A 23660-nucleotide genomic window follows, 5' to 3' on the forward strand; every position below is an offset into this window, starting at 1 on the left:
GGGCTGGGCGGCTCTTTCCCACAGCTGCATGATGAAGCTCCCAGTGGGGGCACGGGTCCTCCTTCGGCTCATTGGCCTCCCTTCCTTGGGGTTTTGTGGCCACTGAAAATGACGTGATAAGGAATCATTGGTGACCCTGAACCCCACGTGGGTACACGCACGTCTCCAAGTGGCCTCCTGGGCAGAGGGTGGGGTGGGCAGGCCGCGGAGAGGCTGTGCATTTGTGACTGACGGGCATTGCCAGGTTCCTGCCACCCCACAGCCGGCGACAGAGCTGACCGGCGTCCCTGGGGCTCAGGTGCACCCCCACCCTCAGTGACACAGAGCACTGGGGGAGGTTGAGAACAATCAGCCTCTGCTGGGTGTCCGGACTGCGTGGGGGAGGTGCTCCAGGGAGGAGGTGGTCCGTGAAGCCCCCTGACTGCCCTGACATTGAAGCAGGGGCCGGGCAGTTGCAAGAGGGCGAGGAAGGGGCACAGGGGGTGCAGGAGGGCGAGGAAGGGGCACAGGGGGTGCAGGAGGGCGAGGGAGGGGTACGGGGGGTGCAGGAGGGCGAGGGAGGGGCACGGGGGTGCAGGAGGGCAAGGGAGGGGCACGGGGGGTGCAGGAGGGCGAGGGAGGGGCACGGGGGGTGCAGGAGGGCGAGGGAGGAGGGGGCTGCCTGAGCACAGGCTGGAGGCTGGAACCCCCCCTTCAGGGCACAGCTGCCTCAGAGGGGCTCCTGTCCCCTAGAGCAGGGCCGAGGGGCCGGGGCCATGCTGCGTCCAGGGGGGACCGTGGCAGCCAGTGTGGGGCTGAGCCTCTCCTAAAGAGCCCCCAGCCCTCTCTTGAGCAGCCCACCCTCATCCCTCAGGCCCTGTCTCTGAAGGAATCGGAGGTGAGCCAGCTGCGGGAGGCGCTCTCCAGGGCCACGCGGGAGCTGGAGCTGGGGCACCAGGAGGCCCAGAGTCGGCAGGATCAAGCCGAGGTGAGCTCTCCCGCCGCCACCCCCCGCCCTGGCACCCGCACTGCCAGCAGGAGCCCCAGAGCTCCTTTCCGGGGGGTCCAGGTTCCTCTCTCCCTCCTGGCCACCTGAGCCTTGACCTCCCCGCCCCTCTGGGTCTCCTGTTGGGGGGCAGGGAAGACAGGCATTGGGGAGGCAGAGGCTCCTCCGCAGGCCCCTCACCCTTGGGCCTGGCAGAAGCCAGAGAGGGGAGGGCTGGGCGCGCACGGAAGCCAACCCCGGGCCGGCGCTGGGCCCAGCTGCAGAGCACAGAGCGCCTCTGGGGCTGCCCCTCCTGAGGGCCACCTGGGGGGGCACTGCAATGAGGCACCAGTAAGGGCACCCACGGAGAACCGCAGACGGAGCCGGGAGAAGGGCCTCCGCCGCTGAGGGGCCAGGAGAGCCCAGCAGGCCAACCCCCCTACCCACCCACCGCCTCTGACTCCTCTTCCAGAGTCCATGGGGTCCTGTGCCCTCACCCCTGGGTGGGCTGGGCACCCGCTGCTGTCATTGCCAGGTAGCCTCAGCCCACTTGTGCAGCAGGGCAAGCCCGTGAGGGTGACACAGAGATAAGGGGACCACAGGGGGAGGGGCCAGAGCAAGATGACAGGACAGGAGCCGCTGCAGTTGCAGCAGCACCCCTCCCAGGGGCTGGCGGGAGCAGACGGCTGGCGGTGGCTTGAGGGAGCCTTGAGGAGGAGGTCGAGGGCCAGGCTGGACCTGCTGCCCCTCTGCTTGGGCCCCAGCCAGCACTCGGCTCTGCTGGGCCAGCGCCCCTGCTCCTGCCTCCCGCCTTCGTCCTTCTGGCCCGGCCACCTCCACCTTGAATCCAGGGGACCTTTCTCCCTGGTCGCTGGTGTGTTCCCAGCCCCAAGGGAGCAGGATTGGGTGCCCCCTGGTGTCACTCGCTGAGTCTGAGGAGTGGATGGGACAGAGGCCGCAGGGTTGGGCCCGGACTGACCTCACGAGCCGGGCTGTGCCTGCTGAGCATGCGGGGCCAAGGGCAGGATGCCAGGTGACAGGGTCTGGGGAGGCTGCCCAGTTGGCTCCCATCTGTGGGGGGGGGGGGAAGGGGTCCGTGGGGGTGGGGGGAGAGTGTTGCAATTAGGAGATGGCTGCCAGGGTGTTTCTTCACTCCCTCCTGCCAGGCACGGCGACCCAGATCCCGGGTCACTGAACAGAGCAGCCCAGAGCAGCTCCTGGCACCAGGCAGTCTTGCCCAAGAGTCCCTCCCGGAGCCCCTGCCCTGCTGTCTCACCCCCGAGGCCCTTCCTGGGCACAGCCGGGCGGGGGGCAGCTCCTAAAGAGCTGTGGCCTCCTTTCTCCAACCACCGCCCAGCTGCTCCCTGGACCCACCCTGTGGCCAGGGGACCAGAAAAGCCCCCCAAGGCGTGCAGGGGCCTCCCCAGAGCCTTCCCTCCAGCTGGCTCTGAGCTCCCCTGGACTCATTAAGGGTTCTTATGCCACCTCACTTGGCAAATGGAAATTAAAACCTACTGAGAGGGGAGGGAGGTGAGAAATGCCAGCCAAATGCGTGACAAAGAGCACCAGTTGGTTGGTGGCGTGACACAGGAGTACGGTCGTGGGCAGCGAGGAACCAGCCCCGGGTGGAGGGGCTCCTGGCCCAGCCCAGTCTTCATCACACCAAGCAGTGGCTGCAGCTGCTCTGGGGCCGTGCTGGGCACCTCCAGCCCTAGCCGTCCAAGGTGACACTTCTCCGTGGAGGGGACACAGACCGCAGCGGCGAGGCTCCCTCTCTGAGAGGAGGAGGCACAGCCTGATAGAGCCCCCCCAGCCCCAGAGCGCTTGGGCAGGGCCTGAGGACCCAGGGCGGCTGGGGCGGCAACACAGGGAGCAGGCCTCCCTGGAGCACAAAGCAGGCTCTGTCCCTGCCCCGCAGAGGGACCCCCCGGTCCGGGTGGAGCGTCCTGGCCTGGAGGCTGGGCCGGGCTCGGGGGCGCAGCGGAAGCAGGTGGCCTCCCTGTTCAAGGACAGGAGGTGCTTCGAGGCGCCACAGCCGAGCCGGGGCCCCAGAGGCCGCCCAGCGCTCAGACCGAGAGGCGCGTCCTGGGCACAGTGGCCCCGAAAGCAGAGCCAGCCAAGCTGAGTCCCGGATGTCCGAGCCCCCAGCGAGGCCGTGCAGTCCCTACAGGGTCGGCCCCGCCCGGGGGTGGAGGCAGAGCCCCGTGGCCCCTCCCGGGAGTGTCGCGTGTGCTCACACGCCTCCAGCCTGGGGGAGACGTGGGGGCTGCCCTGGTCCCACTCGCCTACTTGGAGGTTCGGGGGCGCAGAGTCCACCCATCCCCATAGGAAGCTCCCCTCGGGGCCCCTGCACTGCCCTCCACCACGACGACCCTCACAACCTGGCTTGGGCGGCACCAGCCACGTGAGCTAGAGCCCCAGGCCCGCCTCGTGTGGCCCCAGGCCAGTGAGTGGCTGCCCCCTGGACCCCATCAGGCGGCCAGGTGCCCACGCCCTGGGGCCGCTTGACAACACGCCACCTGACTGTCCCCCCCTCCGCCAGGCCACCATCAGCGCCACGGCTGCAGAGCTGAAGGTGCTGCAGGCCCAGTTCGAAGATGCCATCTCGGCCCATCAGCGGGAGGCCAGGGCTCTGAGCGAGACGCTCCGAGAGACGGCCGCCGAGCGGAGCAAGGTGGAGAGAGAGGTGAGGTGGCCAGGGTGGGGCCTCCTGTGACGTGACGCAGGTGTGGCCGAGGCTAGGGAGGGGACCCTCACCCAGGACCCACGGCCAGCAAGCCCTGGAAGACCCCGGCACCCCTGCACACGGCCTGAGGCCTGGACACCATCAGACTGGCCACTGGGGCTGAGCCCACGGGGCGGGTGGCGGGGGCGGTGCAGGGTTTATGGGGGCTCGGGGGCACGCAGAGGCCCCCAGGCGCCATGTGGGGCGTCCTGGGCTGGGGGGCAGTCCTGGACCGGGCCCACAGGAGAGGCCCCAGCCAGGCGGCGCGGGGGCTGCGCAGGCGGCGGGTGGGGAGGTGTCTGTGAAGGGGATTTGACGGGACTCGGGCGCCTGGAGCGGGGAGGGCAGGAGGGCACGGATGTGGGCTGGGGGAGGAGCTGGGGACCCGGCGACCTCGTGCACTCCCGGGCCGCGTGCCAAGGCTGGCAGGCGGGCGCTGCGGGGAGCGGCCAGCACGCACCAGGCCTGCGAGGGGCGGCGGCGCGGAGCGGGGCTCGCCCAGAGGAAGAGCATGATTTAACGTGACAGGCTGTTTACTTTGGCCCCCAAAGAGAAAGGTCTCCTTTCAACAGATTTCGGAGTCAGGTCCGGTCAGCGACCACACGGGGAAGCAGAATGAGATTCTAGACCTGGGGGCGGTGGGGGAGGAGCCGGGGAGACTGGGGCGCATTTGTTCTGGTGGGCGAAGGGGAGCCGCGGCCTCGTGGGAAGTTCAGGTTCCCGATAGGCCGCCCCCAGAAAGGAGAGGGGCCCCCAGCAAGGGGTGGGGGGAGGCGGGGCGGGCGAGGGGGGCAAGGGGGGCAATGGCAGCGAGAGGGGGCCCGGAGAGCCCTCCCGGCGCCAGGCTGGCCCGGAGTCGCCATGGAAACCATAACATTTTCACAGCCTTTAAACTAGAGGAACGTCCAGCCCTCTTGCCGCCCTGCCTGAGGTCCACGCATGTGTGTGCGTGTGGGGGGGTGCATGCACGTGAACCCACACACTCACACGCGCACACGCACTTCCCGTGCACAGCGAGACCACACCCCCACGCACATGTGCACGCAGTGACAGTACACTCGCTCATGCAAGTGTGGACGCCGCCAAGGACACACATACGTGCAGCAAGCAGCATGCATGACTGCATGCGTGCATACGTGCACGGGCTGCACACCGGTCTGCACATACATGCATGCAAACGCACACAACACATGCGTGCTCGCGCACGCAAGCCCAGGCCAGCGCCCCTCACGGCCCCTCCCCTGCTTACCCCTCGGCACAGAGCCCCCGGGCCGCCTCCCTGCAGGAGATTTCAAAAGAGGCTGTTTACACAATTTCTAGTAAAGAAATAATTATTATAATCACATTAAGCGATTTGGCTGTAAAATTCCTGTAAAAGGGATGGTTGTTCTCCTGAGGTGGGGGGGCTCCCCGAGCTTGTTTTGCTTGTTTTCATCTCCTGGCCTGGGAAACGCGCGCAGCTCCTTTTGTGGCGGGTCGGCCCTTTCGCTGGTCCCTGACCTTCCGGCGGATTTCTGCTGAGCTCGGCGGAAAATGCCTCACAGGGCTGTGGCTCCATGTGTGGGGGGCGGGAGGGGAGCGGAGGGGGGCCCTTCCCCAAAACAGAACAACAATAACAGCAGGCGGACGTGGGAGCCAGGCCGGCCAGGGGCCTGGACAGTGTCCCGTTGAAACAGCCAGCAGAGCGGGGCTGGCTTCTGGCAGAACAGCACCTTGACACGGCTCAGCCCGGGGGGCTTCGCAGCTGGCTTCCTCCTCCGCCTCCCCAGGGGCACGGCTTCTCCAGGGCGCCAGGGAAGGGCCAGAACCAGCCTGGGGTTGGAGCCGGGGGCCTGGCCGCGGTGGCCTGGGTGTGCAGGGCTGGGCTGCCCCTTCCCCGGGGCCACACTCCCCTCCAGCGCTGAGCCCGGGCCTGGAGGCAACTTGTGTCCAGGGCAGTGAGGACCCCTGACCCCCACAGGCCAGCTCAGCTCTCAGCCTCACGGAACCGCCGAGTCCCAGGCCCTGCCCGGGAGCCGGAGTGAGCAGGGCCCTGTAGGGATGACGCAGGTCCTGGGTCCAGCACATCGCACCTTGCACAGGTCTGGGAGGGGACAAGGACACATGTGCAGCCCCCACCCCCACCCCAGGTCGGCACACAGAGGCCCACAGCAGCCTGAGGCCAGAGTCCAGCTGCGGGGTCCGAGCGTCCCACTAGCTCCAGAGCCTGCCCACCCGGGCCTCTGCTGCCCCTCCCCTGGGGCTTGGGAAGCCTCCTTTCTGTGACGGGCACCTCGAAGCCTGCTCCCCAGGGCTCAGGGGACCTCAAGGCTGCTGTCCTCAAGGCGGACGGAGGCCCGGGCACCGCACCCTCAGTAAGGAGAGGAGAGGCCCAGGGACAGCAGGTGGGGACTGTGCAGATGTGTGGGACCAATGTCCCCAGGGTCCAGAGAGGGAGCGGAGGGCAGGACCTGGGGCAGGACAGATCAGGTGGCCCCTGCCTATGCCCCAGGCTGGGCCCATGAGCCGCAGCAGCCTGGGGGGGAGGCGACCATGCAGTGGACGAAGCTGGGCTGCCTGCTTCTCCTTCAAGCACTGGGGGACTCAGGGCCGGGGACACTGGCACTGCCGGACCAGAGCCAGAGGCCACAGCCCAGCCCAGCCCGGGGCCCCCAGCTGGCCCTAGAGCCGCACACTCCCCCCCCCCCAGGCCGAGAGGCTGCGGGCACAGCTGGATGAGGCCCAGGCGGGGCTGGCCGCGCTGCGCCGCGAGCTGCAGGGCAGCGAGGAGAGCTGCGAGGGGCTGCGTAGGGAGGCCCTGGAGGCCTGCCGGGCGCTGAGCGACGAGGCCCGCGAGAAGGACGTGCTGCAGGATTCCAACACCGAGCTGAGGGCCGCCATCCGCAGGGCGGAGCAGGAGAGGGCCAGGTAGGCTGGCTGCCTGGGGGCAGGGGACAGGAGGTGCCCTCCTGAGCTGGGCCTCATGGGGCGGGTGGACACGCCAGCCAGACCCAGGGTGCCGCGCCTTTCAAACAGCGCTGGCCCAGGAGGGGGGGCTGGGACTCAGCCAGGCTGTCGTCGCCCTCGGGAAGTTCCATTCGGCAGGCATGTCAGGCCCCGGTGGCCAGAGTGAGAGGCCTGAGGGCTGGGGAGCAGAGGGGGGCCACCCATGGGCAGGAGCTGCAGTCCCCCCGGCACAGCAGAGGGATCAGAGCTGGACAGGGGTCTCTGGGTGCGGCTGGCGGGGGCGGGGGCGGTGGCAGTGGGGGAGGGCAGGGGGGAGGGGCTGACACACGGAGAGGGGCCAGGCCAGCTGGGCCCCCAGACCAGACCAGACACAAGTGTGCCCCAAAGAGGCTGGGCTTTGGGACACGTCAGAATCAAGACGCGGGGGCGCGTCTGGCTGGCGTGAGCTGGGCAGCCTGCACCGGCAGCGCAGGAGAGGCCCTCGAGGTCCCCGGCCCGAGCCTGTGATGCTCTGCTCAGTTTTCAGCGTTCCAAGGAGGAGAAGGAGCAGAAGATGCTGGTCCTGGAGGAGGCCCGGGCAGCAGCTCAGAAGGAGGCCGGCGAGCTTCGAGCCAGTCTGCGGGAGGCGGAGCGGGCGGGGGCGGACGCCCGCCGGGAGCTCCAGGCCCTACGCAGGCGGGTGAGGGAGGCCTCCTGGTGTCCCCCCTCCACAGAGGGGTCTCCCCCTTCTCTATGGAGGGGTCCCCTCCTTCCCTATGGAGCTGTCCCCCCCTCCACGGAGGTGTCCCCTCCCTTCTCCACGGACGTGACCCCCCACCTCCACTCCTCCAGCCCCGGGCACCCACGGGCAGCCTCGCAGCCTGTGCCTGGGGGGCCGTCTGTCTACAGACTTTGGAGCCACAGAGCAGGGCCCTGCCCAGACTCTTGGGCTCTGGTCGGGTCTGCTGTGGGAACAATGACAAGCCCCAAACTTAATGGCTTAAAACAGTCATGTTGACACCCGTGAGCTCTGAGGGCCAGGAATCTGACCTGGGTGCCACGGGGAGGGGACAGCTTGGCTCTGCCCCAGGGCACTCACGGAGCAGACGGCACCCTCCTCAGCAGGGCCTGACGGCCGGGTTTCTTGACCTGTCCCTTCTCAGGTGTCCGGTGGCCAAGGCTGGCTGTCGCTGCGGGGGGTTGGGTGGGCAGCTGCCGTGGCCCAAGTGGTCTGGGTTCGTCCTGTCAGGGCCGGCTCGGGGCTCCGGGTGAACAGCGGCTGCTGCTTCATCCATCAGCCTGAGCTTCCGAAGTCAGGGGCCGCTTAGACCAAACGCTTCCGTCTCAAGCCCACCCAGAGGAGGGCCCTCCCCTCGCGGTGGGGGGCCCGCCAGAGCGTCTGCGCCGCTTTTGTCAGGCTGCAGAGAAGGTGGTGGGTGGAATGTCGCCACAGGAACAGGCACCCTATCGAGGGGGTCTCTGCACCCACCTGTGTCACGTGCCAGCCTCGTTCGTCCCCAGAGCCATCCTGGGGGAGGCGTCCAGCCCGTCCACTTCCGGTGAGGATGCTGAGGCCCGCAGAGCCCGTGGTGGGACTGAGGTGGCTGGGACCCAGAGCTGCGCCCCTGCCTGCCACCCGCCCCCCTCAGCCCTGCCCCTGACCCAGGAGTCCCCGCCAGTGCCAGGCTCTAGGCTCTGCAGAAGGTCCTGGCCCGAGAGGAGGTGACAGGAGAGGGTGTGGAGGGGCTGAGGCAGTCAGCCCAAGGGCGTGGTCTTGGGGGTACAGCAGCACCCCCAGCCCTGGACTGGACTTGGCCTGAGCCTCCTCCCCAAGGACATGTGAGCAGAGGGATCCGTCAGGAAGGCCCCGTGGCGCCCCAGCCCCTCCCAGCCAGAGGCCCCGGGGCCCCCATCAATGCAGCCCCCGCACTCCCAGGTGACAGAGCTGGAGGCAGAGACCCAGAGGAAGAGCCGAGAGGTGGTCCGGCTGCAGGCCCGGGGTGCGCAGGACGCTCAGCAGCGGCAGCAGAGCCGGCAGGAGGCACTGGAGCTGCAGCGGCTGGCGGTTGAGGCCGAGGCCGCCCGAGAGGGCGCCCAGAGGGAGGTAGGAGCCCAGCACCCCGCTTCGGGTCTGACAGGAGCCACGGCCTTGAGCTGGGGGCCTGGCTGTCTCTGTCCCCAGCTGTGCGCTTCCTGGGGGGCCAGTGGGGCCTCCATTTATTCGCAGGTACAAGCGAGTATTTAGAGGGCTCCTTGCCACTCCAGGAAGGGCTTCCCCGGGGCTGGGGGCACAGACCAGGCTTTGACCAGGTCTGCAGCAGTGGCAGCCCAGCTGCAAAGGACGGGATGGGCCAGGGAGGGTTTGCCCCAGGGCCGCAGAACTGAACGTGGGGAGGGAGTGTGGCCCAGCTGAGGCCCCTCCGCTGCCTGCCGGGGCTGCGCCCTCTGAGATGGGAGGAAGGGTGGCCTGGGCCAGGGAGGCAGGCAAATGGCCACGCACAGCCCTGCAGCCCCCAGCCCACAGGTGCTGTCCCGTTTGGAGGCTCCCGATGGGGTGTCGGGCAGCCTGAGATCCCCTCGCCCTGCACTCAGCATTACAGGCCTGAGCCATGGCAGACAAGCATGGGGCTGGCCAGACGGTGGGCCCCACTGGGCCCCACCCAGGCCAAGGAGGGGACAGCCTGGGGCCATTGCTGCCCATGGGCTCTGCTGCCTGCCAGAACCTGGCAGCCCTCCCGTGGTCCTGGGTGTCCCCCCGCCTGGGCTCGGGGGTCCCCACAGTCAGACATGGTCTGGGAGGCTGGTCCAGGGCCCCCCAGCTGTGACATGCCACAGAGGGGGTAAGGCCAAGAGGCCTGAGGCGTCTTCAGAGAGCCTCTGTCTGGAGCCCCGCATCCACCCACAGGTGCTGAGGCTGCAGCGGATGCTGACGGAGGTGGAGGCCGAGGGCGAGGCCCGGGAGAAGCAGCTGGAGGAGCGCCTTGGCAAGAGCCGGGGGGCAGAGCAGAGCCTCCGGGCTGAGCTGCACGGCGTCACCAGGAAGCTGCAGCAGGCCAGCGGCGTGGCTGACGGCCTCCAGGCTCGCCTGGACCAGGCCTGCCGCCGGGTCTGCAGCCTGGAGCAGGAGCTGGCCCAGGCCGAGGGTGCCCGGCGGGGTGCAGAGGGCCAGCTGGGCCGGCTGTGGTCCACGCTTCGCCTCGGCCTGGGGCTCCGGGCACAGAGCCCCTCGGCCTCCCCTGAGCGGCCGGGCTCTCCCACCAAAGGTCAGTGTCCTCGGTGGCTTCCAGTGGGCTCCTGTCCCAGCTCTGTCACCCCTCTGGGGCAGCCCCACCCTTCACCAGGACTCATGACCCCGGTCGTGGGGGTCTGGACTCTGAGCCTCTCCCCAAGCTCCCTGTGGGCAGGGCTGGCAGGGGGAAAAGGGCACGAGGTGCCTGCGTGTCTGTCACCCTGTCCCCACCATGTCCCCTCAGCCAGCACTGTCCTGCAGGCTCAGATGGCTGCCAGGGTCGCCCTGGGCGGCAGAGTGCCAGCCCCACCCGGTCCCGCTCACCGCTCCGCTGGCCCTCACCCGCGCCGGGAGACTGCAGCGCAGAGGCGGCGGTGAGGGACGCCCTGAGGGACTTTGCACGGAAGCTGAGGGATGCCCAGCGGGAGCGGGTAAGGCAGCCTCCGGGAGACAGGGAGGAGCCGCCTACTCAGGCTGTCCCTGTCCTGGGTCTGGCGGGACCCTGGGGGGCGCTGGGTGCCGTGTCCAGACCATCCTTCGTTTGGTGGGCGAAACAGCCATAGGTCCCGGAGTCCCCCAGCCTCAACTGCCCCCGATCCAGGGCCACCTCCCTTCCTCAGACCAGGCAGCAGTGCCCAGCCTCGGAAGGGCCGTAGGAGGGCCCAGCCCTGGGGACCAGGCTCCTCACGCTGCCGCCCCAGGGATCTGACCCACCTACAGGCATGGCCTATGTCCCCCACTCTGTCTGTTCCCCAAACCTGGGCCCTGGAGCCCAGCCCCCGCTCCAGCCCCTCGGCGCCCCCTCCAGCATCTGCAGGTCAGCTCTGCAGCCCGCGTGGCCTGGCCCCGCCCTGGGCCCACAGCCCCCTGCCCCGTCCCCTTGGGCCTGAGCTGCACCCCCCCCAGCCCTGCACTCCCCCAGGCTGCCCCTGACCCTGGTCCTCCTGCCCAGGATGCCTGGCGCTTCCATGCGGGCAGCCTGAGCCGCCGGCTAGGTGAGGCCGAGAGTGAGCGCGCCCGAGCCCAGAGCCGCGCGGAGCAGCTGCAGAGGGCGCTGGCCGAGGCGGAGGAAGGTGACCGCCCTTCCCAACCCCCCTGGGCCGCAGTGACCGCCCTTCCCAACCCCCCTGGGCCGCGGCTGCGGCTGCGAGGGCTCCCCCGGAGCGCAGCTCCCGGCCAATCCTGGGAACTGCTCAGGCCGCCCCCAGGTGCTCCCCCCCGCACCCCCGCGCTGGTGCTTCCCCATCACAAGGGAGGGGCCTGCAGGCCAGGCAGGGGGAGCTGGCACCCCACCCCTGCCCCCAGGGACCTTGAGCACTGGAAGAGCAGGGAACCGTCGCAGGGGGGCCTCTCCAGCCCCCACCCTCTGGGGGCCCGTGACTGCAGCTCACCGAGCCTCAGGTTCCCGGCCTGTGCCGTGGGAGGGGTCCCTCCCCCAGCCGCAGACGCACAGACCTGGGGAGCCAGGCCACCCGCCCGCTTGCCCCACAGGCTGGCGCCAGGCGGAGGGCGAGGCGAGCCGCGCTCAGGCCACGGGGGCCCTGCAGCAGGAGGTGCTCCAGAGGCTGGAAACAGAGCGCCTGGCGGGCGTGCGCGCAGCCGCCCAGGAGAAGCGGAGGCTCCAGGTGGGAGCACCCCACACCCGGGGCAGGGCTGGGAGGGAGGAGGCTGGGAGGGCTCCTGGGAGGGGAGGGTTCGAGCCCCTGGGGCAGAGCCCCTGCTGGGCCGGAGCAGGCAGACCCCCGGAGACCCCAGCAGGGCCCACCCGGCAGAGCTGCCTTGGAGGTAGTCCCAGCCCTCACCCTGCTGACCGGGAAGCTGGGTCCTGAGGGGGGTGACTCGGCCAGCAAAGGGCAGAGTCGGGGGCAGACCCCAGCCTCTCAGCTCTGTCCCTCTGGGGCAGGCGGAGGGCGACACTGGCCTGGCCTTGGAGCTCTTCAGCTTGTGGGGGTGAGACACTCAGATGCGGAGGGGGCTGCACGGGGTGAACTCTGGTGAATGGCCCGCAGGCTGGGCTTGGGCTGTGAAGGCGGCCACGGGGGCTGAAGGTTTCAGGTGGGGAATCAGGGCCTGGGGTGGGAGCCCCACTCCTGGGGCTCTTGGGGAGCCCTCGCCCACCCAGGCCCATGTGTCGAAGCACGAAGGGGCTGTGCCCAGATCCCCAGCAGGACCAGGCCCGGGCGCAGCTGGGTCGGGGCAGGAGCTCCTGAAGGACACAGAGCACAGAGACTGCGTGCCTGGCTGAAGGGACATAGGCCCCTGGAGGCGGCCACCCCCAGGTGTCAGAGGCCTTGGGCCTCATGCCGGAAAGACAAGGCTGATGGAGGCCGCAGAGCGCAGGGGCTGAGCGGCCCCATGGCCTCAAGCTGCAGGCCCCCCCGCCACGGGAGGATGAGCCAGGAGGGTGGGCGACCAGGCCCACGGGCCCCCGGGGCAGCCAGCCAGCCGGGCCAGAGACTCCGGGGTCCGCCTGGAGCCTGGTGTCCCTCGGAGGCCAGGTGGCAGGGGCCTGGGTCCCCCTGGTCCCGGAGCCTCTGAGGAGGGGCCTCTCATGGGCGAGGGCAGGAGCAGAGGCGCTCAGCCCAGAGCAGATGCTGAGATGAAGTGGGATTTCTGCTCCAGAGGCCCCGTGGCCGCAGCCGCTGGGGAGAGACTCGGAGGGGCCCGGCCACGGCCGGGTGCCAGCGGGGGGCTTGTGAGATGCCCGGGGGTGGGGGGCCTGCCAAAGGGGAGGCAGCGCAGGCTGTGGTCCTTCTACACGTGTGTTCACACGTGTTTATTTGTGCCACGCCCATTTGAAAATAGTGTTTTCTGTTTGCGGATTATACATTTTGAAATTCAGACCATTTAACCAACCTTTCCGCCATTCCCATGTCTCCTGAATTTATCAGAATAGAATGCTGAGAGTGGTGTGTTGCATTTTCCCACTACAGTTTCTTTATTTCTAAGGGTCTTTAACTCCCAGATTCCTAGGCCGTGCTTTCTAGGTGCTACTGGTCGGAGGCCCCGGCCCTGTTCCGTGCTGTCTGCCTCAGATTCGGCCCGGCCTGATGCGGGCCGTGTCACCCTCCCCGCCACCTTGGCCTCTGCACTTGCGCTCTGTATGTCTTGGGCCCTGACTTTGTCTCACGCGTGCTTTCCCTTCCCGGGGAGTTTAGTCCACTTACAAGTTTCGGGGCACCTTCCGGGCTCTGCTCGTCTTCCTTCGCCAAGGCGCCTGCTGCCTTTGCGGCCCGCGTGCTGCCGTTTGGCCCTGGGGACGTCCCCTGTGCGTTGGCTGCGGGGCCTCTGCCCTCCCTGCCCTTCAGGCTCTGCCTCTGGCCTCGTCCCCTCTTGGACACGTTCCCCTGAGATTCAGGTTCAGGCGTGAAGAGCGCACGTGTGTCACTGTGCTCCGGGCCCTCGGACCCCTTGCGGGGCCCTGGCCCTGCCAGCCGCAGGGGCTCGCCCTGTGCCCTGAGGCTTAAGGAGGCCTTCTCTGCTCCCCTCCCCAGGCCTGCCCCACCCCCATCTTTCCCCTCAGGGCCCCGTGGGGTCCCTGGAGGGCCCGCCCCCTGGGCTGAGCCTGCTGCCCTTTCTGCTCGCAGCAGCCCCTGCCCGGCACCCTCCTTCCCAGTGGCTGGACCGCAGGTCACCGCAGACAGATGATGTCCCTCCCTCGTGAGGACTGTGGGCCCCAGGCCTACGGCCGAAGTCCCACCCGCACCTGGCCTGAGGGCTGGGCTCCCTCCCGCTCTCACACTCCTCCCCATTCCCGGGACTGTCCCTTGCAGGGGTTCCTGTGGCCGGGGACTTAGGCCCTGCCTCTTGTCTTCTGGAGGCTGTCCTGGGCAGCCGCAGCAGGACCCTCACGCCCGCCACCTGCCCGCCAGCCCCGGGGGTGCGTGGACCAGGCTCAGCCGCCTGGACTGCCCTCGGACCAACTCACGGCCAACTTGCAGAGCCGTCCTTAGCCTGCCAACCCCTCCCCCAAGGACTTTCCCGAAACCACAGGACAACGTCAGGGGCCGAAGGTCACAAGCCGTCTCTGCACTCAGCCCATCCCAGCTGCACGTGCAGCGGGATCCCCTCTTCTGAGGGCCGTTGTCCTTAGATTTCAGGCCAGCTGCTTGCCCTCTGACCGCCGTCTCAGATGGGGTCAGGAGAGGCGGGCCTGGGCAGGTTATGCTGGAATCGTTCCTCAGAGCGGAAGCCTGAGGCCCATTTAGCTTCCAAGTTCAAAACGGTGCCGTGGGAGGCGTTTCCCCGCTACTCTTGCGGGGACCCCTCAGTGCGCAGAGCCAGGTCCCCCCGTTTATACAAGTTCTTTCCACGTCAAAGCATCTCCCCCCGCCCCCGCCGCCGCGCCGCCCTGCTCCCTGCTCGCCGGCCTCCGAGGGTCTCTCAGCCGCCCAGCCTCCCGCCGGCTAGAGGGTTCAGGTTTCCTCCTGGTGTCGCCTCCGGGAGAACCACAGTCCCTGCTGTCCCACCCGAGCCCCGTTCTGTGCTCGAGCTCAGTCCTTTTGGTTCGAGGCCCTCGGCTGGGCCTCCTGAACCGCAGTGGGATGCTACGGATGCAGCGGTGCTTTCCTTCTTTCAAGAGGGGTCTGGTCGTGGTCGGAGCTGGGCTGCCGAGAACCTGTGCGGGACGTCACGGTCCCCGTCCAGATGTTTCTGGCCCAAAAGAAAGGCAGCGAGGACGGCTCCCAGGGGCCCCGGGGGAGCGGCAGAGGCAGCACGGCGTCTCCACCGGAGCTTCCCCGCCAGGGCACAGCCGCGGGGCCGTCCCCAGGCTCCTCCTCCCTGGCACTTGCCTGCCCTTGAGATGCCCCGGGGCCCCGCATCGGGAGCAGAGGCTCCTCTGGTCTTCGGTCACGTCTTCTGTACCCGCGGTGACTTGATGCTGGGCGAGGCATGTGTGTGCTCAAGCCTGCCAGTGTCAGGCCCGCGTTTTCTAGCAATTCTGGCAATTGTCGATTATCTTTTTTTTCTTTTTCCTTTTCTTTTTTTCTTCCTTTTTAGGGCCGCCCCACGGCATAGGGAGGTTCCCAGGCTAAGGGTCTAAATGGAGCTGTAGCCACCGGCCTACGCCAGAGCTACAGCCACAGCAGAGCCGAGCCGCGTCTGCGACCCACACCACGCCGGATCCGTAACCCCCGGAGCGAGGCCAGGGATCGAACCCACAGCCTGGGGATACCACGAGGGAACTCCCGGCTCTCTTACCTTTGGCCAGTCGTCTCCGCCCGCTGTCCACCTTCCAGGAACCCTCCAAGTTCCTGGTCTCCAGCTCTGAGGAGGGTGCCTGTGAACTCGCAGCCCCAGCGGCGGGCGCCTGGGGGTTCGCAGAGCCCCTGAGGCAGGAGGCATGGGGCCCTCGCTCGCAGCACACGCGGCTGCCCCACTCCCAGCAGCCGGGGGCTCGGGGCAGGTGGTCGCACCGCCCACTGCCCGCCCTGTCTCCCGGGCAGGGCCCAGCTGCCCGCGTGAGCTGGGCTCCGCTTGACACAACATTTTCACTCTCACCGACTGGGTTTTTCCCCCGTGTCACATAAGCCAACATGTTTGTCAAGAGAACGTTAATTAAACACATATTTTTCTAATTAAATGGTAGGCCGTGCTGTGCAAACAGTCAGATTCTTGTTTGAGAGCAAATCCCTCCCCGTTTCCAGGGCTACCCTGGGAATTCAGCAGATCAACGGTGCCCAGCCCAGCCCGCGGGTGAGCGCACACGCGCTGCCCACAGCCCCGGGTCCTGCCGGCGGGAGGCGCGGCGCGGGAGGGGGCCTGGCACGCGCCCAGAATCCTCCACACGCGCCCCCAGGGAGAGGCATCGACGCTGTCCTCGGACCCGTGCCAGGTCACAGCCTCGGAGGCTCAGGGCCCCCCCCCCCCCGGGTCTCTTAGCACCCAAGTCTGCCACGTCCACCAGCTCCTCACACGTCCTCCACGCCCTCCCTCTCCCCGGACGACTCCTCGGGGCCCAAATCGAGCTTCCGTGCAGGTTCTAGAGCAAAGCAGGCAGGAGGGGCCGGCAGCTCAGGCTGCGCGGGGGCCCGCGGTGGCTGGAGCGCCCACCTCCCGTTTTCGCCACGAGTGTCTGTCCTTCGGGATGGCTGTGTGTCGGGCGTCGTGCGTTCAGAGTGTTTCATCTTCGTAGAAGGGTTGGTGAGCTTTCGGCCTTTTTCTACCACCTGCAGTGACTACAGAGCCTGAGAGCTCAGTTTGCCTGAAAACTTGGGTGGAGCTTCCCGGCGAACACCCTGCCTCTCCCGTCCTGTAAATCAATATTACCTTTCCACCCTCTCCTGGCCTTTCCCCCTCGCCACTGTGTCTGACTTTCTATCTCTTCTGGGGTCAGTTTTCGACGTTTGGAAGTCTCACATTTTTAAATGCGCTGCCAAGGACCTGCTCGTCTATTTGTCACTCATTTTATTTATATCTGTAGTTAGATCTATTTCTGCCCTTGATGTGGAGTTTTTAAAAATAATTACATGCATATTTGGGGTGGGGGGCAGGCCTCGGGTATAGAGAAGCTCCTGGGCCTGGGATCAAACCTGTGCCACAGCAAGGAACCAAGCCACACAGCAGTGACCACGCCAGACCCCAGGCTGTGGCGCCACCAGGAGCTCTGATGTTGCGGGGTTTTGTTTCTCTTAATCTAACTTGCCAACAGCTCGGCTGTTTTACTGGTCTTTTCAAAGAAGCAACTTTTATCTCTTCTTTGGGTCGGGTCTATTCAGCTCAGCTTTCATCTCTATGAACACTGTCTTTTGCTGTCATTTTTCCGGTGTCTTCCGGTGAGGAAGTGGTGTGTTTACGTTTGGGCTCTTTCAATAGCAAAACATTCGGTGTTACTGGATTTTCCCTGATTGGGGTTTGATGTCTGCCTCACGGTTTTGGACATGAATCTTTTCCTTTGTTACCAGTTTTCTAGGGGTTTCGGTTTTTATTCTTCTGTCACTCAGAGGCCATTTAGACCAACAATTAAGCACCTGTGCTTCCCCTTGGCGCTGTGTCTCGTCTCACCGGAGAGAGAGACGGCCGGCTCTAGGGCGTCATGGTCTTTCCCAAAGCTTTTGGCCGGATCTTGTCTTACGTCCCTGGTTTGCCAGTTGTTGTCTGGTGGCGGTTGGCTTTCTCGCTTTGGTTTTGGCTATTTGTTTACAGGGAAATTGGACACGTTGGTTGCACAGTTGACAGGGAAGAATGGACGCTTGAGATTTTCCAAGGACGTTTTGCAGCTGAACAGTAAAACGGATGGTATCATCCGTGTGGGCCAAGCAGCAGGGGCTGGCACCGAGGACAGAGAGGTGGGCCGGGCAGGGCAGAGTCCAGAGGTCCAGCCGCCACCAGCCAGGACCAGACCCCGCGCTCCTGTCTACAGGGAGGGGCTTCGGCGTCTTCTATCTGAGCACTTCCCAGAGCTGCCTCTGTCCCGTGGCCGAGGGCTCCCGAGCCAGGGCCAGGCGGCCTGCCCTGGGAGCCCAGGGGACGCTGGCCAGCGGATGAACAAATCCATCCGCTGTCACCAGAGGATGAAACGGCTTGGGCTGAGGATTTAAACTCCAAGAGCACGAAAGATGGGCCGGGCACGTGGTCGGCTCTGCTCGGCACCACAGGCAGGGCATTTGACCTTCCCTCTGGCTGCGAGCCGATGCCTGAGGCTCTCCCGTCCTCTAAAGACCCCCACTTCCAGCCGCCCCCATGGGGTGGGGCCCTCACACCTCTCATCCCACCCGCTCTTGGCCCTGCAGGAGCCCTCTGAGATCACACCCCTCCTACGCCAAGGAAGCCAGGCTGGGGCTGGCCCAAGGGCACACACCGAGCCCAGGGTGGAGCCTCAGGGGCCAGGGCAGCTGCACCTCACGCAGAGCCTGGGCTTGTGACACCTGCATGGCCAGCCCCCGCCTCGCACAGCATCGGGGCTCAGAACCCGGGCAGGCAGCTCAGAAAGGAGAACCACCCAGTGGGGCCAAGGGGGAAGGTCACGAAGGGTGCCTGTTCCACGGTCACGGTTAATGAGAACTCCGTAAAAGCTGAGTCATCACAAGAGAAGCATAAAGCTTCCACGAGTGGTTCGGGGCCTCTTTTTTTTTTTGTCTTTTTGTCATTTCTTGGGCTACTCCCGCGGCATATGGAGGTTCCCAGGCTAGGGGTCGAATCGGAGCTGTAGCCGCTGGCCTACGTCACAGCCACAGCCAGATCTGAGCCGTATCTGCGACCTACACCACAGCTCACGGCAACGCCGGATCCTTAATCCACTGAGCAAGGCCAGGGGTCGAACCCGCCACCTCATGGCTCCCAGTCGGATTCGTTAACCACTGCACCACGACGGGAACGCCCGGGGCCTCTTTAAAAGACCATGAAATATCTAAGCCATATTTGGCGGAAACCGCTGCTTTTCTACTGGGAAGTGTCTACAAACAGAAAGTTGGAATTTCTGAAATTGAGGAAGAAACCTCACAATTTCAGGTACAAGCATCGCCCTCCTTTCTTTCCTTTTTGAAACGACTAAAGCGTCAGCCCCAAAGAAGTAAAAACACGCTCGGAGTCCCCCGCCGTCCTGCCTCACCCAGCAGGGGACAGAGGATGCCTGGTGGCTCCCCTCCTCCTGCCGATGGACGTGAAGGGCCCCTTGGACACAGGGCTCCGGGACAGGGCTGCTCCGTCCTTGCGAACGACGCGTGCTTGCTGGCTGTAAACGGGGGGACGGGGACCCTGTAACTTGAGGGCTGGGAGGGCTCATCGGGGGGCCCCATGGCTTCAGACTTTCCTTCTCTGGCTCTGTGCCCAGTCTCCTGCTTCCTAAACGAGCACCCTCTGGCCCCCACACCTCCACACCCCAGTCCCCTCTCAGCAGGCCTGGGGTCTCCCCTCCCCCAGCCAGGTTTCTGGAAGGGCTGCCCCTCCCCCCTTTCCCCAGACCTTCAGCACCTCCCCTCCCCCACAAACACACACACACAGAGGTCACCAGCAGCTCTGGTCCCGTCCAAGGGTCCTTCTCAAGTCTATACCCACCTGGCCTCCGAGAGTCCCGCACAGGGGACCGACCTCTGCCTCCCCCCGGCCCTCTGGTCCCTCCCTGGGCTGTGTCTCCAGCTCTCCTCTCTGCTCCAGCGTCCGTTTGGCCCCTCTCTCGGCCTCCTCCCCTCGCTAGAGAAACCACCCCTCCCCTGGCCTCCAGGGCCTGGGCCTCCAGAGCCACTTGTCCTGCAACACTGTCCCCAAACCCAGTGACCCCGGGAGGCTCATCCACTGCTCCTGCACCTGCCTTCCCACCTCGGGGTATAGGTCCTGGACACCCGGCGACTCAAGCCTGGACATCCTCGTGTCACCATCTGCTCCGAGTCACCCTCGGGCCACCTCTAAGTTCCACGTCTTGGCGCCTCGAGCCTCAGCACCACGGGCTCCGTGCAGACCGCCCCTCGTGGCCCCTTGCCGCTGCCCTCCCACTCTGCTGCTGCAGTAGGGCAGACGCGGCCCTGGGTTTTCCAAGCCCCCCACGCCGGAAGGCGCCGGCCAGCCCTCCCCTGGGACCTCGGGAAGATTTGAAGGCTGGAGGCTCCGGGCCTTTCAAAGCCGTGTCGCATCAAAGGCAGGATGTCTTCCTGCGTCCAGAGCCTTCCCCATGTCCTGCCGTGTGCGGCTGCAGCCTGGGGGTGTAACAGGCGCCATCTGCTCTCGCAAGAAGGCTCGGCTGAGGGGTGACAGGAGACGGGGCTGTGTGCAGCAGTCGGGGGAGCAGTGCTTGGCCCCGAGTCAGGGGAGCACAGGGCGGGCAGCAGGGAAGGAGGCTGTGGGTGGAGGGCTCTCCCGGGAACCTGGGAGGACTGTCGAGGTCCTTATTCCAAGGCTGGAAGCAGGGGAGGGAGGGTGGGCGTGTCTTCCGAGGCAGAGAGCCTGCCGGACAGAGGCTTCGTCCAGCCTGGGACCCTTCCTGGACCTGCCTTTGCTTCTTCACGACCTGGCCGTGCATGAGGTCGGGGCAGATGCCTGGTGTCACGGCTGCCCCTGGAGGCCACCCCGGCTGCACTTCCAAGAGGCCTGTGTCTCTCTACCCAGGAGCACGTGGACACACTGCGCCAGGCCCTGGACGAGAGCAAGAGGCATGGCCAGGGCCTGGCCCAGCAGGGGCAGCTGCTGGAGGAGCAGGTCGCAGGCCTGCAGCGCAGGTGTCTGGAGGCGGAAGGCGTGCGGGAGCCCCTGAGGCAGGTAAGGGCCCTGGAGGGAGGGCCCTGTGTCCCCTTTAGGAATCGTCCTGGGGCGGGGGCGGAGGGTAGGAGGAGATGCTGGAGGCAGGTGTTCAGACTTGGAAAGACCCAGACGCCGCTGGTCCCGGGCTGGCGGAGGAAAAGTGGGGCCAGAGGGGCAGGCAGGGGGTCAGAGCCCCAAGGCCTCTCCTGGGTTTCCTGCTCCGCAGGGAGCACCCCTACGGCAGAGGGTGGACACACTGAGAGAGAGAACCAGCCCAGCTCAGGATGCAGCCTCGGGCCGCAGCGCAGGGAGCAGGCGGCGGGGGCAGCGCCGAGAGACACGTCCTGCCTGCAGGGGGCGCTCACAGGGCACCGGGCGCTGGTTCGCCGCTCAGGTGGGTGGCCCCTGGAGAGGTGGGGGAGGCGGGGGCTGCTGGGGGACGCGCTGGCTTGGGTGGGCTTCTGCGTCTCAGCCAGCCAGTGGGCTGCCCACCCACCTCCAGGCTCAGGGTCGGCCTGGCGCGGGCAGGTCACCGCACGCACTCCACGCCCGCTGGTGCTGTCAGCCCGCCTCCGCCTTTGCGCTCCTGGGGGAAGCACCACAGGTCCTGGCAATCCCTGGTGTTGTTCCCAGGGTTTGAGCGCCGTCCTGCCTGGAGCTGGGTGGTCCTGGCACACTGCCCACCTCTGGAGATGGCCAGAGGCCCAGGGGGTGCCCTGCTGATGGGAAGTGTGGGCCGGCACAACCGAGGTCAGGAACAGTGCACGCCACGCGCGGGGTCTCGTCACCGCAGGTGCCCCAACACTCGCTGGGGGCAGGACAGGGAAGCAGCCAAAGAGGCCAAGGCCACGCAAGACAGGCCACGGGCGGCCCAGGGCTGGGCGGGAGGGCAGGGAGGACCCGCTGTCCCTGATTCTGACAGCTGACCGGTCCCCAGGCACGAGAGGACCGCTCTCCATGGTGCAGGGGGCCAAAGCGGAGCCGTTTGGGTTGAAATCGGGTGGGGGCCGCCTGAGCGTCGTCCTGGGGACTGATGGGAAAACCGAGGCCTAGAGGAAGGGAAGGGTGTCCTTTGAGCCAGATAGAGTGTCCCCCCAACTCCAGGGACATCTCTGCGGGCTGTCCCAGCAGACCCGCTCTGGGCAGGGCTCCTGAGCCAGCGTCCTCAGCCTCAGCTGGCCTCAGCTGCTGCTTCTGGCTGTAGGAATGGGGCGGGGGGTAGCCCTGGACTGCTGATGCCCTCACCCCCAACCCGGGGAGGGAGTCAGGACAGGAACTCAGAGGAGGGAAGGCAGTCTGGCAGGAGGGGACAGCCTTTGCCAGGCCCCTGGCCCTTCAGGCTCCGTGTCCCCCTACAAAGTGGGAGAGGCCGCAGTCCTGGCACGGGGGGGTGGGGGCACTAAGGCCTCAGTCCTGGACCCTGGAGCAGGGCAGCCCTCCCAAGGCCTCTTGGGGGCCAGGATGTGGCTGGGTCCTACTGCCCCGGCCGCCTGGCGGGTGGCAGCCTCTGTGCACGTCTGGGCTGCATCTGGGCAGAGGGTCTGGCTGCCCATCCCTTGGGCCAAGATCTGCAGGGCATGCCGGCCAGAGGAGGGGTGCCGGGACATGGCCCTGCTGGCTTGGCACAGGCACCCGGGCGCAGCCACTGTCCCTCTGCCGCAGGGCTAGCGGGGGGGGGGGGGACGTGCCAACCTGGGCTCAGCCATGCGAGGGGAACTGGGCTGAGAAGGAGGGCACCAGTCACCTGTGGCAGCTCGGGAAGTGGCATCCAGTCAGGGCCTCTCAGAGGGACACGGGGATCCGTGCTACGTGGCCCCGTGAACTTTGCAGGGGCCACCTCAGGCCACGGGGGCAGGGAAGAGGGGGCTTAGCTGTATCAGGAGCAAGATGCAGAAGGAGAAGGGGCAGGGTCCCTCCCCGAGGAGGAGGGGGCTGCCGAGTAGACTGACCCGTGCACCCCAAGGGGGACAGGCTGCCGGGCCGGGCGCTGCCGGGCCTGGAGCCTCCGGGAAAGCGAATGCCCTCGTCACGGGTCCCCAAGGGTGGCACAGAGGCCAGCAGGTCAGGACAGACCAAAAGCCCCTGACCAGCTTGTCCCCCGCAAGGAAAGGTTGGCCAGTCGGGCGCAGTCACCAGGATCCTGCCGCTTCTTCCAAAGCGCAGGCCGAGTGCCGAGCTGGGGAGGCCGAGGTCTCCCGTGGCTGCAGGAGCCTGGCCGAGATGGCACCGCCCGGGCAGCAGCGCCAACTGTGAGGCCCTGGAGCCTACGGGGGAGGAAGGAGCGCTACTGAGCTCCAGGAGGTCAGCCGCGAGGGGCCGCAGGCCCATAAAGCCTTTATCGGTGTCTCAGGAGGGACCCGGATGCGGCCCTTTATTTACTTTGGATTTCGCCTTTCTCTTTTTAACATGAGCTTCCAGGGGCATGACTGGATTTTTAAAGAAACAGGACTTCCTTTTGCAGGGGATGGGACCCTTTGTTTTCCTCAGTCCAGAAGAAGGCATCCTGGCTTTTGTGACCCTCTGCCGCAGCCCCCGTAACTCGGCCCTGGCGACAGAGCTGTGCGTCCTGGGCACCCCCACCCCGGCCAGCCAGCCGAGGGCGAGGGGCAGGTGGAGGGGACCGACCTGAGGCCACGGCCCTGCCCCCGCACAGAGACGCAGCCACAGCCGGGGCAGCCGGGCTGGAGGGGCCTAGTCTGGAGAGCAGGGCCTGGGGTTCAGATCCTGCTCCAGCTGCGGACAGGCCAGGCCTCCCCAGAGGGTCATTTCCTCCCTCCCAGGGGACCCTCTGCAGGGGACAAGAGAAGCCCCCAAACGTTCCCACCAAAAACGTTTGTTTCTTCAGGCACCTACTGCGCACTCAGGAGTGGTCAGGGTCTGTGAGCCGGCGCAGGTGCCCAGGTGCAGGGGTGCAGCCTGCAGGGCACAGAGGCTCCCTGATATTGGAGACACGGCATGACGTCAATTTGACCGGCGGCCCCTTCTCTCACCCAGCCCCACACGCTGGGTGGCTGGGGACTGGGTTTCCTGGCCAGGGAGGTGCCCTCCTCCACACCAGCCGATGCTCAGGGGACCCAGAGCCCTGCCCAGGGACACCCATGTGCCCTGCCAGAGGAAGGCTGGCCTGACCCCACACCCCTGCAGACAGAGCAAGGGTGGGGCCGCGAAGGAGCAGACTCCCGGGAGGCAGAACCGGCAGAGCAGCACCTTGGGGGTGGGGCCCAGGGGGCGTCCAGCGGGGTGTGGGTCCTGGAAGTAGGGCCAGAGCGCCTCTGTCTCCTGTGCACAGTTGTGCACACGCACGTGCTGGCACAGATGGGAAGGGCGAGCTGGGCCACTCCTGCACAACGAGGCCAGACCTCAGCTCTCAGGGCTCCGCTGGGCCCACGGCCAGGTGGGATGGTCGGGGCCTTCGAGGCCTCCTATGGGACCGGGCCGGGGGGAAGGTGGGAACCGGCCAGGGGCGCTCCCCTTCCACCTCTGGACAGACCCTCTCTCTCCAGACGAGGAATTGGCAACCGGGGGCGGGGGGTGGGGGGATGAGAATCAGCCTGTGGTGCCTGTGGGACCCCAGTCCAGCCACATGGAAACAGGATGCCGTTAACTCACCTGGGGGTCGGGCTGCGGCCCAGACGAGGTGGGGT

The 23660-nt window shown here is 66.7% G+C and overlaps 1 protein-coding gene across 5 annotated transcripts in view; it reads left to right on the forward strand.

Annotated features, from left to right (window-relative positions):
• The window catches only part of CROCC2 (ciliary rootlet coiled-coil, rootletin family member 2), a 68620-nt gene that overhangs the window by 41898 nt on the left and 3062 nt on the right, over positions 1-23660 (forward strand). For 3 of the 5 annotated variants that reach the window (XR_002339298.1, XM_021075704.1, XM_021075705.1), the window contains exons 18-28: positions 854-967; positions 3507-3650; positions 6379-6596; positions 7155-7314; positions 8551-8718; positions 9520-9877; positions 10105-10274; positions 10796-10916; positions 11335-11468; positions 19885-20034; positions 20243-20410. Coding sequence is in view for 4 of the 5 variants with exons in the window: in XM_021075704.1 (XP_020931363.1) it covers positions 854-967; positions 3507-3650; positions 6379-6596; positions 7155-7314; positions 8551-8718; positions 9520-9877; positions 10105-10274; positions 10796-10916; positions 11335-11468; positions 19885-20034; positions 20243-20410 (1905 nt within the window). In the remaining variant the exon portion in view is untranslated. Of the gene's footprint in view, positions 1-853; positions 968-3506; positions 3651-6378; positions 6597-7154; positions 7315-8550; positions 8719-9519; positions 9878-10104; positions 10275-10795; positions 10917-11334; positions 11469-14844; positions 14886-19884; positions 20035-20242; positions 20411-23660 lie in introns of those variants that run through there. The other 2 variants (XM_021075706.1, XM_021075707.1) reach the window with 2 other exon arrangements.

This window comes from Sus scrofa, chromosome 15, assembly GCF_000003025.6.
Source record: "Sus scrofa isolate TJ Tabasco breed Duroc chromosome 15, Sscrofa11.1, whole genome shotgun sequence".
In the NCBI taxonomy this organism is placed as follows: domain Eukaryota; kingdom Metazoa; phylum Chordata; class Mammalia; order Artiodactyla; family Suidae; genus Sus; species Sus scrofa.